Source organism: Ammospiza nelsoni, chromosome 27, assembly GCF_027579445.1.
Source record: "Ammospiza nelsoni isolate bAmmNel1 chromosome 27, bAmmNel1.pri, whole genome shotgun sequence".
In the NCBI taxonomy this organism is placed as follows: domain Eukaryota; kingdom Metazoa; phylum Chordata; class Aves; order Passeriformes; family Passerellidae; genus Ammospiza; species Ammospiza nelsoni.
The window spans coordinates 1,838,304-1,855,336 of NC_080659.1; the positions used below are offsets into that span (position 1 = coordinate 1,838,304).

The following is a 17,033-nucleotide window of genomic DNA, read 5'->3' on the forward strand; positions in this document are numbered from 1 at the left end:
GACTATAACTTAAAATTTGTTACATGCACCAGCTTGTAAGCCTTTGAAAAACTCCCTGCTCCACCAGCTTCAAATGGACTTGATGAACTTCCCCTGATCAAAGCAATTCCCTCACAGGGAGCCTCAGCTCACGAGCAAGGAAGCACCCAATGAATTTTGGGGGTGGGAATCACAACATGGGCCAGGAGGGGACCCTCCCTTCCAAACCCACCTGAGAGCCCAAGCAAAGAGCCCAACCCACTTTGGCACAAAGCATGAAGAAAAAGGCATTAATGCTGAATTTGCTTATTTAAAATGGGAGGAAAAGAAAAAAAAAATAACAGAGGTTTTTCTTTCTGAGAGCAGAATAATATGTCAGAAGAGACCCCATGGCTCCTGTCCCATCAGGACCCAGCCCTGGCACCCCACAACATTTGGGATGGGAAGGGAGATGGTTGTACACCCCCCACACCACCCACAGGTGGAAGTGCTGCTCGTGTGCTGCTCCAGGAGATGTTTTACCTCACACACAACCAACCACATGCCTTGGGTTTATTTCCCTGCTCTGCAGAGCCCAAACCCCTTTGCTGGAGCAAAGGTGCAGCCGGCACGCACCAACCCTGCCGAAAACTCAGCAGCCACGAGGCCACAGCACAACTCTGCTGCCTCCAGCCACTCCCACTGCCTCGATGGCAATTAAAATGGTCATTTCCATGTGAAATTCAGCCCCAGTGGTTTCCTGCTCGAGGCAGGGCTCGATGAAGCACTGGGAGGGAGCTTGCTGCAGCTCAGATTAGTCATTTATGAACTATGATACGACGGGGGACACGCTTTGAGATGTTTTGCTACTGCAATAACAAACACACTCTGGGGAGGGGAAGGTGAACCCCTTTGAGGCACGGGCTGAAATAAACACCCAGCAGAAAACAGCCCATGCTGGCAAACACTGGTTGCACTGCCAGCCCCAGGAAGACCAACTTCCCGCAGTGACCTATATGTGCTATAAATGCTGCAGCCACGGGCTGGGTGACGTCAGCTCCATCCTTGTGGCAATTGTTGGGTCTCTCCTTGCCAAGAAAAGGCAAAGCGGAGGTGCTGAATTGTCCATGCGGCGGGGGAGCGAAACCAGTTCCTCCCCGGAGCATTTGAGGACAGAAAGGAGGGAAACAGTGGCAGGGCTTAAAATAAAAGCAGGAGGCAAATAGGAAAGCAAAGGGATCTCAAAGCTGGAGGGTTTGCATGAACTCTTTGAATTTTTTTTGGCCTCGGGAAGATAAAAGGGTTCCCTTGGTAAAGGGGCCACTCGCAGCTTGGCCAGGGCAGTTAGAAACATGGAATTGGAAGGTTGGAAATTAAACATGGAATTAAGGTTGGAAAAGATCTTTAGGATGTTCAAGTGCAACTGTCAGCCCAGCACCATGTCCTCGAGTGCCACACCAACACCTGCTCTGAGCACTTCCAGGGATGGTGATTCCATCCCTGCTCTGGGCAGCCAATGGTTAACAACACTTCTGGTAAAGAAATGTTGAATTAGAAAAGGATTTGGATTTGGGATGATTTTATCACCGGGACTGCCTGTTTCAAATGCTTCTGTTCCTTTATTTACCAGCTGGGCTTTGGAAGCAAAAATCTCATTTTGGCCAGGACCGATCAGTCAGTGCTTTGCTCCCTTCCCTCCTTCCTCCTCACTTCCCTGGGGAGGAAAGAGCCTGGAGATAACAGCTCTTTTGGAGGGGAAAAAGAATAAAAGCTGCACACTGCCCCAGCATCTCCACATTGAGATGGGAAGAGGGAGATCATGAATTCCCATGTCCAACCCAATTACACCAACCCAGGGACTGGCTCCCATCCTGGGGGAAGGATAAAACACCATTATTTCTTGGCACACGAGACAACATCAGTTTGTTATCTTGAAGTTACCACAACAAGCCCAAATAAAGAGATCCTGGTGCTGTGGTGCACAGCATCAAGCTAAGACTCAGACAAATCAGTGTTTGCTTCTTCTTTGCAGGCAGAGGGGAAATGCTGCACTGCCTTCACTGCTGGTCCAGGCCCTAACTGAGAAGTGCTTGGAACACATGTGACACATTAAAGAAGAAGCCCAGGCCTTTCTGCATGGCAAGGTCTAGGGTGATCACCTCCAGGTCCAGGTTGTGGTGTGGCTGTGGGGTGCTCTGCTCCCCCTGCAACTCCAGATCCCCAAATCCAAGGACCGTCTGCTCTCCACCCTCTGACCACATCATGGTTAATGATGATTCCAAATCAAATTTTGAGCTGGATGACTGCCTGTGTCTTGGGGGATGAAGTACCTTGGGGGATGACCAAAGCCAGGTTGGAAGTGGCTTGGAGCAGCCTGGTCTAGTGGAAGGTGTCCCTGCCCATGGCAGGAGGTGGAAAAAGATGAGCATTAAGGTCCCTTCCAACCCAAAGCCTTCCACAATTCTGCAATTCTAACCAGTACCTGATTGCATCTCTGAATAAAGCTAAACCAACAAACCAACAGCCTCTGAGAACAACCTCTTCCCATTTTCTAGGGCCTTGTTTAGACACCTTGGATCCTTCTAACAGGCAGGGCACAGCCCTCTGCATGGCACAGCTCGCTGATGTCATACTGCAGCTATTCACCCACCAGCAAAAAGCCAAAGATGCAGGAGCAGGAAGAAGCCCCAAAGCTGACACTTAGATGAGATTTGTCCCCTGAACTCCAGGTGAGACCAAGGATGGCTGACCAAGGGATAAATGTGCTGCTGGAGCAGAGCTCTTGCCCTACACCCAGCCCAGAGCTGCATTCCCAAGGCAGGATGCCCACAGCAGGATGAGGGAGCCTCTGTTGTGTCCGAGGCTGGGACAGCAGGGATTGTGCAACGTCCCTCAGTGCAGTTGTATAACATCAGTGCTCTGTTTTCATGAACTGCTCCCAGTCAGGCCCATAGAGCAGCAGCCCAGAGGAAGGGTGGTGTCAACATTACCTTTCACTCACCCGAAAGAAAAGAAGGGGTGGGGGGAGAATCACAGATTTGGTGTCGTTTGGGCTGGAGGGGGTCTGGCTGTGCTGCAGGGCCCCGCTCCAGGCTCTGCTCCTGGCCAGCACCACAGAGCAGGCAGCCAAGGCAGGCTCTGAGCAGGAAACGGGTTAATGGGAGCTCCTGCACTGCTCGGCTCCCCCCAGTGTGCAGCACGTCTTTTGTGGATTATTTTAACAGCAGAAGGCACACAAGGAACACTCGCTGAAGAGATCAGCTTCCATCTGGGCTAACCCGAGAGTTTTCTCCCCTCCAATTTCCTCCAGCACCCACTCAACAGCTTCCCTCCCTGCCAAAGTGTTTGCTCAAAACCATCTTGACACACAGTTAAACAGCTCAGTTGGAGAGCATCACATTTGCCTGCTCTAGGAGGGCAGGAGCAGGGCAGGGCAGGGCAGGGCAGGGCAGGGCAGGGCTCCACCTTGCTGCTGCAGGTCCCCAGTGCCCCACTGGGGCATCAAAGCTGCTCTCCAAAAATCCCAGCTCAGTCTGGGATGCTCCCAGTGTCACAGCACAGCCAGGGGAGGTCGAGTACAGCGAACAACCTGTACAGGGAAGTGTTCAGCAAGGAGGGCAGATGAGCTGAACTTCCCTCGTGCCAGGGGCTGTGTGAGCCCTGCACAGAGCTGCTTCCCTGGGCATTAAAACCCTGGCCCGGCACTGTCTCAGCCTCAAACCAACCAGCACAATTTTCAGCCTCCAATTGCAGCCACTTCTCCAGCCCACTCCTCCCCAAAGCCCTTGGATGTTGGCATCCCTGCTCCCCTCTTGGCACCCTGGAAGGCTTTGCAAGATCCCTTTGGGAATGCTGAGATCCCACCCCACAGCAGCGAGCTGCTGGAGGGGCTGCATGGAGCAGACCCTCAAAATGCACCAGCAATGAGGCACCACCACCCATCTTCAGAAGGGAACAGCAAAAGTCTTCCAGGGCAGTGCAGACACATCTAAGCAGCTTAGAGAGCAGCCCTGTCTGCTCCAGGCTCCTGGAGCAGTGGGACAACAACCTCCAGCTCAGACAGCAACATCTTAATGGGAGACAGCTCAGCAAGAGCAGTTTTGCCCACCCAGAGACACATGGAGCAACAAGGAAACCATCCAGAGCACCACCCGAGAAATACATCACCAAAATACAGAACCCTCTCCCCTACGGTGTCTCTGGAACCAAACACAAATTTATTGCAAGAAACATTATGGCATAAGGGGAAAAACAAGATGACAGTACCTGATCCTCCAAACTGAGTGCTCGCAAGGGTCGTGGGTCTGTTTTTTCCATTAGCCACTGGCAAGGGAAACATCTAGAAAAACAAGGAGATGAGAGAGAAGGGAAGAGAAAAGACATTTCAGTATGTTGGTTTTACTGTGCTCTGCAAAGGGGTCACACTGGGGGGGGGGAGGGGAGGGGAAGGCAGCCCATTATTGATGCAAAAACCTTTCCTTGGCTCAGGAGGGGCAGGAGGGAGGCACAGCCCTGCTCTCACACATCCCCACGTGTACAACCCCTGCTCCTGCAGGGGCAGCTGCAAACCAGCCAGGGACCATCCCTGCCATGGTCCAAACCAACATTCCATCCCAAAGCTGCTCACCCTGGCTAGAGGTGAGCCCTGGGGAAAGGCCAACTCCATTGATAAAAAGCCAGCAGGATAATGACAGCAAAGCTGTTTTATCCCTCACTGTCCCAGCTCCCACAGGAGTCCTGGTGCCATCCCACACCTCCAGCCACGTGCAGTGCCTGGGCAGGACAAGGGCTGCCTGTGGGTCTGGCTCAGGGATGAGCCCCCAGCTCATGGAGCAGCTCCCACCCCGCTGCTTTGGGAGCACCAGGACCTGACACAGCCCCAGGCCTGGGGAGAGGAAGCTGCTCCAAGGGCAAATACAGTTAGTCATGATTTAAAAAATTAATATATTTCACAGAATTGGTCGCTCTGGAGACTTGTTTGCTCTATCACGGCAGCTTCATTATCACAACTGAGCCTCTCCTGCCAGGAGCTTCCTCAAAAACACACCTCGTCACCTAACCTGTATAAATATTTTTAATAAAAGTTGGGAGAGTTTCAGAGGCTGCTATTTAATAATTTACATGCACCTGCGTGCAGCAGAAAAGAAAACTAATTCTCCTGCACACAAATGGAGCTCCAGCCAATAAAACAACTGGTGGGAAAAAGCTTAGTGAATTAACATTTTAATATCCTTTTTCTACTCAAGATACTTTCACCACCAAGTCATTTGAATTTTTATTATTTTTAGCTTTGTAATGTCTGAATAACTCAAAAGTTTAATGCTTTGAAGATTAAACAATGTAATGGCACAAGAGCCTACAGAAAGGCAGCGTTTCATGCCCTGACATAGCTGATGTCTGGCTGTGGTCAGAAACATTCCTTTGTACAGAACTGTCTGCCCAGCTTTGTTTTCACAAATGCTGGGGAGGAGAAAAAAAACCAACAAAAAACAGTTAAATGTGGTAAAGATGCAAAGAGAGCAGTTAAGGAACCAACTGCCATTCATAAAGAGCACAAATTTGGGATCATATATATGCATGTGCAGGGTGTAGATGTTTTATCCACGGATTTAAATGAAGGTGTAAACAGTGTTTAGTGCTCATCCCAGCTGCCTGCACACACCTGCCCTCACCTGCCTGCACAGGGCCCCCTGGCCCCCTCAGATGTGCCCCCAGGCTGCTGCTCACCCCAGGGGCTCCCAAGGTGTTTGGGGTGGCCCAGCAGCCCCACCGTCGGATGAGCTTTGTTTCCTCAGGAAGTTGGGCTAGAAAATAAAAACAAACCCCAAAGATTGCAGCTCACCTTCCTCTGCACTGCTGCAGGGCTTCCCTGCATCCCCTCCCCCTTGCAGGGCACGAGGGGGGCTCTGCAAACATCTCCAATGGTGCTGAAAATTGAACTGAGGTGCCTGATCCCACCCTGCCTGTGCTCTCACTCCCTCTTCTCAAGGTGGGGAAGATTGAGATCAAATTCCCTTTTTGCCAAGTGGCAAGGGGCAGGGCTGCATGTGTGAGCAGGGGGGAAGGGATGCATCATGAACCGACTAGAAAAAAGCACACTCACACAAGAAAAAACCAACAAAACAAAACAAACCCCAAAACAAACAAACAACCCCCCCAAAAAACAGCACTGCTGGCTCTTTTCATGAGCATTTCTGCTCAGCACTTCCTGAGGCTGAAAAACTCAAGGTTTGAGCAGCAAACATGAAGGGAGAAAAGGAACAGCCTCGTTCCATTGTGCACCCGGGACCTTCTGCTTGTGCAGAACAGGAGTGTCCCCCAGGACAGCAATGGCCAGCACCCCGAATACACCCCCACACAGGAACCCCTCCTCTCCTCCAGCTGCTTGGAGAGAGATTTTGAGGCTGATGCAACACCTTCCTGCTCTGCCTCCCCAGGGGATTCAGGAGTCATGGACCCCCTCCTGCAGGGCAAGGAGAGATGCTAAAGGACAGAATCCTGGAATATCCTGAGCTGGATCCCACAGGGATCAAATCCTGTCCCTGCACAGCCACCCCAACACCCCCACCCTGAGCAGCCCTGGGAGCTCCTGCAGCTCTGGCAGCCTTGGCACCATTCCCTGGGCAGCCTGGGCAGTGCCCAGCAGCCTCGGGGGGCAGAACCTTGCCCTGAGTTCCATGCCAAGGCCTGGCACAACCTCACGCTGTCAAAGAAGGGTGATGGGAGCGGAGAACCCCAGGTTACCCCTCCACATCTATCACTTGCCAACCACAGGAGGCGTTTTGGGCTTTTTTCTTGCTCCCAGCCTCTTTTTCCACTGTGGTGTGGGCTGAAGCTGCCCTGAGGAGCCCGGCACAAGTCATACATGAAGTGCCTTCGCTGGCGTGTGCTGCTCAGAGGCAAAGTTCATCCACCCACTGCAAATTTCCTTTCTGCTTTTAAATGCTGCTTTAAAAATAAACTGGGGGGAGGGAGGAGATGAACCGGAGCTGGCACCTACCAGGGGACCCAGGCATTGAGGGACCCAAGAGCTCTCAAGAGTTGTAATTGGGTCATTAGTTGGCCTTTGTTAGATTTGAATAATGTAGATTTGAACGGTTATGTAAAATCCCCTATCTTAAGTTGCTGTATTTGGTTTTTCAAGCCCTATCTCCAGCCTCCCTGAGAGCTGACAACAACTTCTTCGTTCCCTCCTAGCTCAATTTCCACCCCTTCCAAAGAATTTATTCTCCCCTGTTTCTCCCTGGGTAAAAGAGGCAAATCCAGACCATGAGAAGATCCAAATGCCTGCACCCTCCTCTGAGGAGGTTATAGCCAAGAGACCCCCACAGTTCATACAGCAAACTCCCAAGAAAGAAAGGGAATTTGCCAGAAACGAGGAACATCAAGCAGCATGTCATTTATTGTGCACATCTAGAAGTGCAATTCTTTTCAAATTAAATCAGTGCTCATTCTCTCTCCTCTCCCACCTGATGAACTCCAGGCTGAACCAACCTCAGGCCTGAACTCCAAACCCAAAATCTATTTCGCAGCATGGAAAGCATCCAGCTGTTAATTTGGGGAGAAGAGGGAATTTGACTCAAAATACATGGACATGTTATACCTGTTCACTTAAGACAGACCTTCCTGTCTCCAGTCCCAAATGCCCACTGTGTGTGTGAAGTCAAACTTTAAACTCCACAGCTGCTTCACTCTGAACAGAACTCTGAGTTTTACCATGGAAATGCAGGCACTGGGCCTTGGCTGGAGCAGGGCACGGCCTCAGCTTCCTCCAGCAGAGCAGCAGGAGCTGCTCCAGCCCTGCCTGCTGCCAACACTTCGGCTCCCACCCCCGGATGCGGGGCTGGAGCCGCGGTGCAGCGAGAGCAGCAGGTCCTGTGTGACTGCTCAAGCCCCTGCCCACCCTGCAGAGAGCCAGAAACCCCCTGTGCCAGGCAGCTCCCCGCAGCATATGGTTAATACTCTGCTAATAATCATGGCTGTTAGCAGCACCTCGCTCCTGCCAGAGCCCCCGGCTGGCACTGGCATGCGCCCGCTCCCAGCTCGGCTGGCACTCGGTGCCACCAACACCCCCAGGGCTGCTCTGCCCCCCTGTCCCCTGCCTGGGGTGACCCTGTCCTCCAGAGCCCAGCCAGGACACCTGTGTGGCACCTTCCCACTGCACACCAGTGCTGGCACAGCTGAGACACTGCCTGGGATAACCACAAGAAGTCCTAGAATGCTGGAATACCCTGAGTTGGAAGGGATAAAAGATCATCCAGCCCAGCCCCTGTCCCTGCACAGCCACCTCAACAATCCCACCCTGAGCACCCCTGAGAGCCTGGATGTGGCACAGGGTGCCAGGGTTCAGTTGAGGTGTTGGGGCTGGGCTGGACTCGATGATCTTGGAGGTCTCTTCCAACCCAGTGATTCTGGAATTCTGTGTCCAAACACTCCTGGCAGCCTTGGCACCATTCCCTGGGGAGCCTGGGCAGTGCCCAGCATCCTCAGGGGGAAGAACCTTGCCCTCATATCCAAGTCCTTGTGATTGAGCATCTCCCAACAGCAGAGGCCGAGGGCAGCTCCCCCATACACAGCCTGGCAAAGCCTGGCAGCCACCAAAGCCCAGCCTAAGCCATAGGCTGAGCTGCCCACTCAGGTCTATAGGCAGGATGTTTTCTCGAAAGCTCCTCTCCAGATTTGGCAGCCCATCTGGGCCTGCTGCCAGGGAGCAGTGGTGAAGGCAAGCTTACAAATTACCTGCACTTTGGGGTAATTAGAAAAGGCAATTTATCTGGGGGTAGAGGCAAGTGTGCTGCCATGCACACCCCAAACCATCACTGGGCCTTTCCTTTGACTCCTGCTCACTTACCGATTCCTTTGAATTTCGCCCTTTTGGCAAATTACAGTGCCACAAAGCTTTGGTGAGTGTTCAATATCTACCCAATAGATTTATTTATTAAAGAGGGGATAAGTCTCTTCTTTCCGGACTGCAATCCCAGTTTGCAGCATCTCACACAACCCTGTCATTTACTGACCCCAGGAACTCATGGCAGGCCATGCCACCCCCTTAGGGCCTTAAAATTCCCTCCCTGCACAGTAAAACACATTGCAGGGCTGGACCACAGACTGCTGGGGCTGAACACATTTTTCCTAGAAAAAAGGAATCAAAATACTGATCTCAAGCAAATGCTTCCAGCTGCTCTGAGTATCTCTACTTTTCCCTCCCCTCTACTCTCCTGGAGAGGATTACCGAACCAATGCTCCACTCCTGTTTATTCAAAGAAAAATATAAATACACTTGAAAGAGCGAGCTTTGTGGTCAAAAATCCTGTATCCCAAGGACACAGAGAGAGCACACCATGGAGCACCTCTTCAACAGACCCATCTACTGTCTAGGAAGCTTTTCCATTTCAGCTCCTCATCCTCGAGGAGAGCTGTTAATATTCCCTTTATGCAAAGAGAGGAGCAGGGTGTGTGGAGATGAGGGTTTGTGAAACAGAGCTGGCTGCAGGCCAGGCTGCGCCAGAGCCCATCGGCCAAGGGATCCTGCAGGGAACATCTCCAAATCATCTGCTGGCAAATGACATCCACAGGCCCTGGTGCTGTGAGCAGCACCCCCACACCAGCCTTGGAGAGCACAGGGTGAGTTCTGGTCCTTCTCAGAATTACACCAGTGGAAGAGCGTTGAATCCAACCCCAAATTTAACCTTTTTGGCGTGGATTCACCTCCAAGGACAGAAATATTTGTGGACAGAGGGACCAGGTCAAGACTCCTCCTGGGAATACAGCTCTAGGCATGCAAATGAGGATGGTTGGTTAAATTGGAAAATAAGGTCTTGGGGGTTTTTAAAGCTCTAAATGGTGAATGGGATTTTTTGATTTTTTTTTCCAAGGAGGAGAAAAAGCGAAGCAGGAGCTGCTGCAGCCCCCATCAGGGAGCAGATTGTGGGTTACTGACCCAAAGTGCAGTTGGTGGAAAGCCCCAGGGCTCCTGCCAACCTGCAGGATCTCTGAGAGGACAAATAACCCCAGAAAACTCTGAACAGATTCCTGGTTTGACAGGGATGCCATCACTGCAGTCCCTGTACCCACGGTAAAACATTCTGCCAGAAAAGCCCATGACCAGCAATTTAACAGAAGCAGCCTCCCAGCAGAAGTATGAAACTGGAAGCACTGGGCCTCTCCTGCAGGAGATTTGTTCTGGGGGGCTGAGAGACACCCCCCAGAGCCCTGTGAGGACAGGTACAACCCCCAGCTGTAGAAAAAGCTTTATTTCCCAGGGCTGAAACTCAGTGTGCGGATGCAGAACAGCAGATGAGGCTCAGCACACCCCCAGGTGCCACAGGTGACCCCAGCTCTGCCACCCCTGTTTGTCCCTTCTCCCCACAGGGCAGGAACACGAGCCCAGCAGGGCTGTGGGCTGGGTGACCCAGGCTGGGGTGACTCTCACGGCCATTCCCCCTCCTGGAGCTGTTGTTTCTATCTCTGCAGCACGTTTGCTTATCTCCACAGCAAGACACAGGCTTGGAGTGCCATGAGGGTGCAGCACACAACAGAGGAACCCAACAGACAGTTATGTGCCTTTGAACAGCAGCTCTGCCCTCCACCAGACACCTGCCAAGCAGAGGCAGCAGCGCTGGCAGTGCCACAGCGGGATGTGCCAGGGACTAGCCCCGCTCTGCTGTGACTAAAGGGACTTCTCCTCCCCCCGAGCTGTGCACACCCTTCAGGGGGAACTCTTAGGTCCTGCTTCTTAGAAAATAAACAGCTCCTAAATGCAACTCAAGGTTTCCAGGATACAGAAGAGCAGAGCATGGGGAGCACAAGTGTCCAACTCCTGCAAAAATAACGCGCTGGAGAGCTTGGACACATTTCAAACTGTGACAAAATAACCTGTGGGAGCAAAAGTTTAATAGTCTGGATCTAGGGAGAGGAAAAAAGCTTGATTAATCAGCTACTGAAGTTACATCTCTGCACGGCTGCAGAAACAGTCACCCAGTGAGCATTTAAACAGAGAACACACAACTCTGTTAATTCCCCCAAAATTTCCCATCCAGAGAAGAAACCTCTCTGCCTTCCCTGCGAGGGAACAACACACGTTTGAGGGGAAGAGGGGGAGAGGAGGGGCAGAGGCTTTGCTTTAACTTGAAAATAAACAAGTTGCAGCACATGTGCACGCACACAAACACGGCACATCTGAAAGCCATCATGTCCAATTTACAGGCTCACATTTCCTCCCCTGTGCAGCTCCCAGCCCCGGGGCTGCGCAGCCCCCCGGCCGCGCTCGCTCACCATACTGAAGTCCAGCAGGTCACTGAGCTCTTTGTCTGTCCCAACTGCAGCCATTCTCTGCTGCTGCTGATTCATATTCCCACAGACTCAACAGTGGCAGTCCTGCAGAAAGCGAGGGGGAGGGGAGAGAGATATTTTAATGACTACAGCAAACTACCCACCCCATTGATGAATATTTTAAAAAGACAGAGCGGAGGGGCAAGAAAAGAAAAGCCCTGAGCGTGTCGGCAGCGTCCAACTGCGGGGCCAGAGCACAGTCGGAGTCCTCACACAGCACCCAGCGGCAGGAACAAGCCTGCTATTGACCAGACACACTTGTATGTTAGTTTTTTGCTGCCAGTTCCACTAGTTCAGGCCAATTCTGTTCCTGGCGTGTGGCGAATGAAGGGGGGGAAAAGGAGAAAAAAAAAATAAAAAAAGGGGGGGGAAAAAAAAAGAGTGAACTCATTTATCAAAGGGTTCAGGCAAGTTATCACTCAGGCGCTTGTCTGGCTCAGCTCGCCCCCTCGCCTTCCCCCACACTTGCTCCCCGCAGGAGGCTCTCTTGTCCTTGCCGAGTTTTGTTTAAAAAAAAAAAAAAAGAAAAAAGAAAAAAAAAAAAAAAGTCTGATGTTACAGCTCTTTCCTTCGGGTCGCCGAGCACCTGCAGCTGCTTTTTCAGGGGCTGTGTTTGGGGATGCCCAGCCAGGCCGTGCTCAGTGAGAACTGAACCTCTCCACTCCCAAAAGGGGCTGGAAACAAAAAAATTTTGTTTTCGGAGTGTTTTTTGCAAAAATAAAGCCCTCCAGGCAACCTTGCAAGATAGGTAAATATTATTCTTCCTAATTTTACAGATTATTTTTTTTCAAAAGGGAGATTGATCTTTTTGGCCAGCTTGCTATGATAGAAAAATATTTCTTTGGGAGGGAGGAAGAGAGGCCTGGGATGAGATAAAAGATTCCTTTTTTTTTTTTTGGCCTTTTTTTTAGGAACTCATTCATGGTTACAAAGGGCAGCTGGCCAATAAATTTAACTCATTAATCGTAAGGTTAAAAAAAAAAGAAGAAAAAAAAGAAAACTCCACATGATCCAAAGTGTTTGTAGGCTTAGCCACTACATTTCAATGAAGTTTCATAAAAAAAGGCTGAAATCAGCCCAGCGTGTTAAAAGCCTTCACCGCTATAAAAAACAGCCCGGGAATTTTCTTTTTTTTCTTTTTTTTTTTTCTTATTTTCATTTTCTTTGAAAAGCCATTTTCAAAGTGTCATCAGTGCATCTGGTCAGTGTTTTTAAAGCCACTTTCCCAACCTTCTGTCCCGGTGCCTCAAGTGGGGCTGGGGGATACGAGAGAAGCCGTGGAAGGAGCAGGGTACATCTCATCCCAGCCCCCCAAACCCTGCACCCCCAAAGCACCGGGGGACAACGTGAACAAAACCCTCGGCCGCCCCAAAGCCAGGCTGGGAAGGTTATTTTTATTTATTCCACGCACACTTTCTGACCGCACCGCAGCCCGCGGGGCCGGGGCGCCGGGCCAGGACCCCCTCGCAGATGTGTCCGCGCCCCCGGGGTCCCTCCCCGGCCCGGACAAAGGCTCGGCTGCCCCGGGACGGCCGCGGGCCGGGGCTGAAGTTGTTGCTGCCCCCCGTGCCGTAGGGAGGGGGTCCCGGCCGGCAGCCCCCGCCCAGACCGGGCAGCGCAGGAGGGCGAAGCGGCCCCCACGAGCCTCCCCTCCCTGCCGGGGGGGAAAGCCGAAGCTGCCGCCCCCGCGCTGGGTCCCGCGGCTCCCGAGCCGGGAAGGGGCTCCGGGACCCCCGGGCGGCCGCGGCGGGCTGTGCTCGGCTGAAGTTCGCGGCAGGACGGAGCTCCGGGCCCCCCTCCCCGGCGGGGACCGCGCACCCCCTCCCCGCGGCCCGCACGCCCCCCGAGCCCGCCCCGCCGCTGCCGCCCCCCTTCCCCCGGCCCCGGCAAACTTTGCCGAGGGGACAATAGCGCCGAGCCCGTCCCGTCCCGCTCCGCGCCCGCACCCCGAGCGCTCCGAGCCCCGCCGCACCGGCACCCACAGCTCCGGCACCCCGCGACCGCTGCGCCGGGACCCCCGCTCCGCGCAGCCCCGGGGCGGCGCGGCCGGCTTGGCGTGGTTATTATTTTATTATTCCTACATTTGATTTTATTTTGTTTTTTACCTGTTCCAGGCCCGGCGCGCCCGGGGCAGGGGAAGCGCATGAAGGGTGTCGGGGGTCGCGGCGGGGGCGGGGGCGGCCGCGGCGCCCAGGCCCGGGGGCGGCGGCGGCGCCTATTGTTCTCCGCCGCCGGCGGATACAATGTAGCGAAGCGGCGCGATCGCCCCGCACCGGGCGGCGCGTGCGCCCCGGCCCGCCCCGCGGCCCCGCCCCGCGCCGGGCCGGGCCCTAACGCTGCTGCTGCTGCTGCTGCCGCCGCCGGGGCCGCCGCTGCCGCTCCGCCTCCCGCCGCTGTTCCGCCCGCCCGCCCCGCGCTCCCTGCATAGTTCCCCGCGCGGCGGCGGCAGCAGCAGCAGCGACGGCAGCTCCCCCCCGCGCCCGCCTCTGCCGCCTCCCCCCCGCACGCCCTCACGACTCTCGGCCGCACGCCCCGCCCCCGCCGTATCGCTCCGCGGCCCGCACAAACAGTGGGGAGCCAGGGGGGTGATGCCGAGACGCACGGGCTTCACGGAACCGGCACTGGCGTGGCCGCGCCCGGGCAGGCGGAACGGGGCGGTGGCGGCGCGGCGGGGGCAGCGCCGTGGCGGGGACTACATTTCCTAGCGGACGGGGACGGGCGGCTGGCCGAGCAGCGACGGTGACGACACCGGAGCTCCGCGAGATGGACTGATAAGGCAGCGGGGCCCCAGCCAATGGAAATGCTCTGTTGCTGTGATTGGCAGGTGTTGCGGCCAACCAGGGTGCAGGCTGTCGCGGTCCCCGCCCACCGAGCGGGGGGCGGGGCGGGGCCGGGGGAGGCCGCCGGTTGCCGTGGCCGCCCACAGCTCGGCTCCCCCCCGCGCCGCCGGCGGGGCCCCCGGCGGGGCAGGGCGCGCAGGGCCGGGGTCCCGGGGGTCCCGTCGCGGAGCCCCCGCCCGGCAGCTGCTGCCTCGTAGCCGCCGCCCCCCGGAACCCCCGCCGAGGGGCCGCAGGGGCCCGGCGGGACCTGCGTGGCGGCCGTGGCCCGGCCGCGCCGCCCCCTCGGGGGCCCCGGGGCACCTTCCGCGCCGCTGGGGATGGCGGTGCCCCCGGCAGAGCGCAGCCCCGGGGGTGGTGGGGCCGGGGCAGCCCTGCTGTGGGGGCACCGGGGAGCGCCGAGGCCTGGACCGAGCGGGCCCTGAAGAGCAACGGGGCTGGGGTGGAGAGTCCGTGGGAGACATCCTGGAGCTCGTTGGGTGCGGAGAGGCCTCAAATTTCGTCTCGTTCCACCCCCTGCCATGGCAGGGACACCTCCCACTGTCCCAGGTCACTGTAAGCCCCCTCCAGCCTGGCCTTGGGCACTGCCAGGGATCCAGGGGCAGCCACAGCTGCTCTGGGCACCCTGTGCCAGGGCCTGCCCACCCTGCCAGGGAACAATTCCTGATTCCCAGTCTCCCACCCAGCCCTGCCCTGTGGCAGTGGGAGCCATTCCCTGTGTCCTGTCCCTGCAGGCCTTGTCCCCAGTCCCTCTGCAGCTCTCCTGAAGCCCCTTCAGGCCCCAAAAGGGGCTCTGAGGTGTCCCTGGAGCCTTCTCCTGTCCAGGTGAGCAGGCCCAGCAGTGCCAGGCTGGCTCAGAGCAGAGGGGCTCCAGCCCTGGCAGCATCTCCGTGGCTCCTCTGGCCTGGCTGCAGCAGCCCCACGTCCTCCTGCTGCTGTTGCCCAGGGCTGGGGCAGCTCTGCAGGTGGGGTCTGACCTGAGCCCAGGGGCAGAGGGGCAGAATCCCCCCCTGCCCTGCTGCTCACGCTGGGGCTCAGCCCAGCACAGGGGGGGTTTCTGGGGCAGCCTGAGCCCCTCACCCACCAACAGCCCAAGTCCTTCCCCCAGGGCTGCTCCTGATCTCTTCTTTATCCAGTCTGTGCTTTTGCTTGGGATTGCCCTGACCCATGTGCAGAATGTTGCACTTGAACTTGTTGAACTTCATTATTTGTCACAATCCCTCTTCAGCCCTTGTAGGCCCCTGTGGTTTCCCATCCCTTCTCTCCAGCGTGTGACCCCACAACACAGCTCTGTCTCACCACGTGCCCTGGGTCCCACTGTTCATGTCACCCACAGAACTCCTCACCTCCCCACCGATTTCCCTGCCCACTTTGCTGTTGTAGCCAGTGCTGGCACTTGGGAGCAGCTGGCAGGTGCCTGGGATCAAAGGTGCCAATGGGACTGTGGAATGTCTGTCTGTCTGGCTCTCTAGATTGAGGGAGTTTGTATCATTCCCCAGGGTCCTGCGAGCTGTTTCCCCCACCTCTTCTCTAGTGGGTTTTTGAGGGACTGGGATTCAGTGTGGGGGTGGATGGACGGAGCTTTGCCCAGTTACTTGTGGTTCAGGAGGTGCTGGAGGTACAAACACGTGGCTGCAGCAGGTGTGGGCAGGGGTTCAGCTCCTCTGCCTGCATCCACCCTGGATCCCAACCCAGGGATCTTGGAGGAGCTGGGCTGTTCTCCCTGGCTAAAGCAGCTCCAGGCTCATCTGTCAGCAGCGCTGGTTTGGGTTTCCCTGTGCCTGACCCCTCTGCAGCCAGATCTGGGGCCAGCTGTCACCTGCAGCTTTGGGCCATTTGGCTTTTATTTTCTTTTTTTTAAAGTGGAAAGAATTGCCCGCATTTAAATGGGGTCACTGACCAAAGTCATCTCCTGTCATCAGGGATGGATCATTGCAGGGTGAGGATGGCCCCTGCCCCAGTTCAGCAAGGATGGGGGTGTGGCTGGCAGCGAGGTGCTGGTCCAAGGCACATGGAATCATAAAATCATGGAACAGTCTGGGTGGAGAGGACCTTAGACTTCATCTTGGTCCATCCTCATGCACTGGGGAAGGACATTTTCCACCATCCCAGGCTGCTCCAAGCCCTGTCCAGCCTGGCCTTGGGCACTGCCAGGGATCCAGGGGCAGCCCCAGCTGCTCTGGGAAATCCATTCCAGGGATGGATTCCCCAATTCCTGATTCCCAGTCTCCCACCCAGCCCTGCCCTGTGGCAGTGGGAGCCATTCCCTGTGTCCTGTCCCTGCAGGCCTTGTCCCCAGTCCCTCTGCAGCTCTCCTGAAGGAAGTTGAGCGTTGCCTCAGTGCTGCTCTGTACATTCACCACCTTCTGCCACATCTCCTCTGGGCCCAGTGGCCCTTGGGACTGGTGTCACCCCCCCAGCACCCCCAGCCCTGTCACTCCCCCCACTGTGGGGCCTCCTGCCAACCTCATCCCTCTCCTGCTGCTCCCCCTCTGCCTTCCGCTCCTGGGGATGACAGGGAGAAGATGAAACATTTCCCTAACACAATTATATTCTAATTTTGCATCTGTGGCCATAATTTCCCTGTCAACAATTGTAATTAAACCTTTGAGCTTCGCTCTGCTGCTGCTGGTGGCTCAGCAAAGCCGAGTGATGGAGGGGAGGGGTGGGATGGGATCCATGGGATGGGATGGGCTGGCATCCATGGGGTGGGATGGGGTGGGATGGGATCTGTGGGATGGGATGGGATGGGATCTGTGGGATTGGATGGGATGGGATGGGATGGGATGGGATGGGATGGGATGGGATGGGATGGGATGGGATGGGGTGGGATGGGATGGGATGGGATGGGGTGGGATGGGATCCGTGGGATGGGATGGGATCCGTGGGATGGGATGGGGTGGGTCT

At 55.5% G+C, this 17,033-nt stretch overlaps 1 protein-coding gene across 7 annotated transcripts in view; it reads right to left on the reverse strand.

Moving 5' to 3' along the window:
* Positions 1-13,557, reverse strand: part of TCF3 (transcription factor 3) — an 81,870-nt gene extending 68,313 nt beyond the window's left edge. For all 7 annotated transcript variants that reach the window (XR_009420070.1, XM_059489506.1, XM_059489503.1 and 4 more), the window contains exons 1-3: positions 13,395-13,557; positions 11,233-11,334; positions 4,225-4,297 (exon numbers count right to left, since the gene is read on the reverse strand). Coding sequence is in view for 6 of the 7 variants with exons in the window: in XM_059489506.1 (XP_059345489.1) it covers positions 4,225-4,297; positions 11,233-11,307 (148 nt within the window). In the remaining variant the exon portion in view is untranslated. The remainder of the gene's footprint in view (positions 1-4,224; positions 4,298-11,232; positions 11,335-13,394) is intronic.
* Between the last annotated feature and the right edge of the window lie 3,476 nt (positions 13,558-17,033).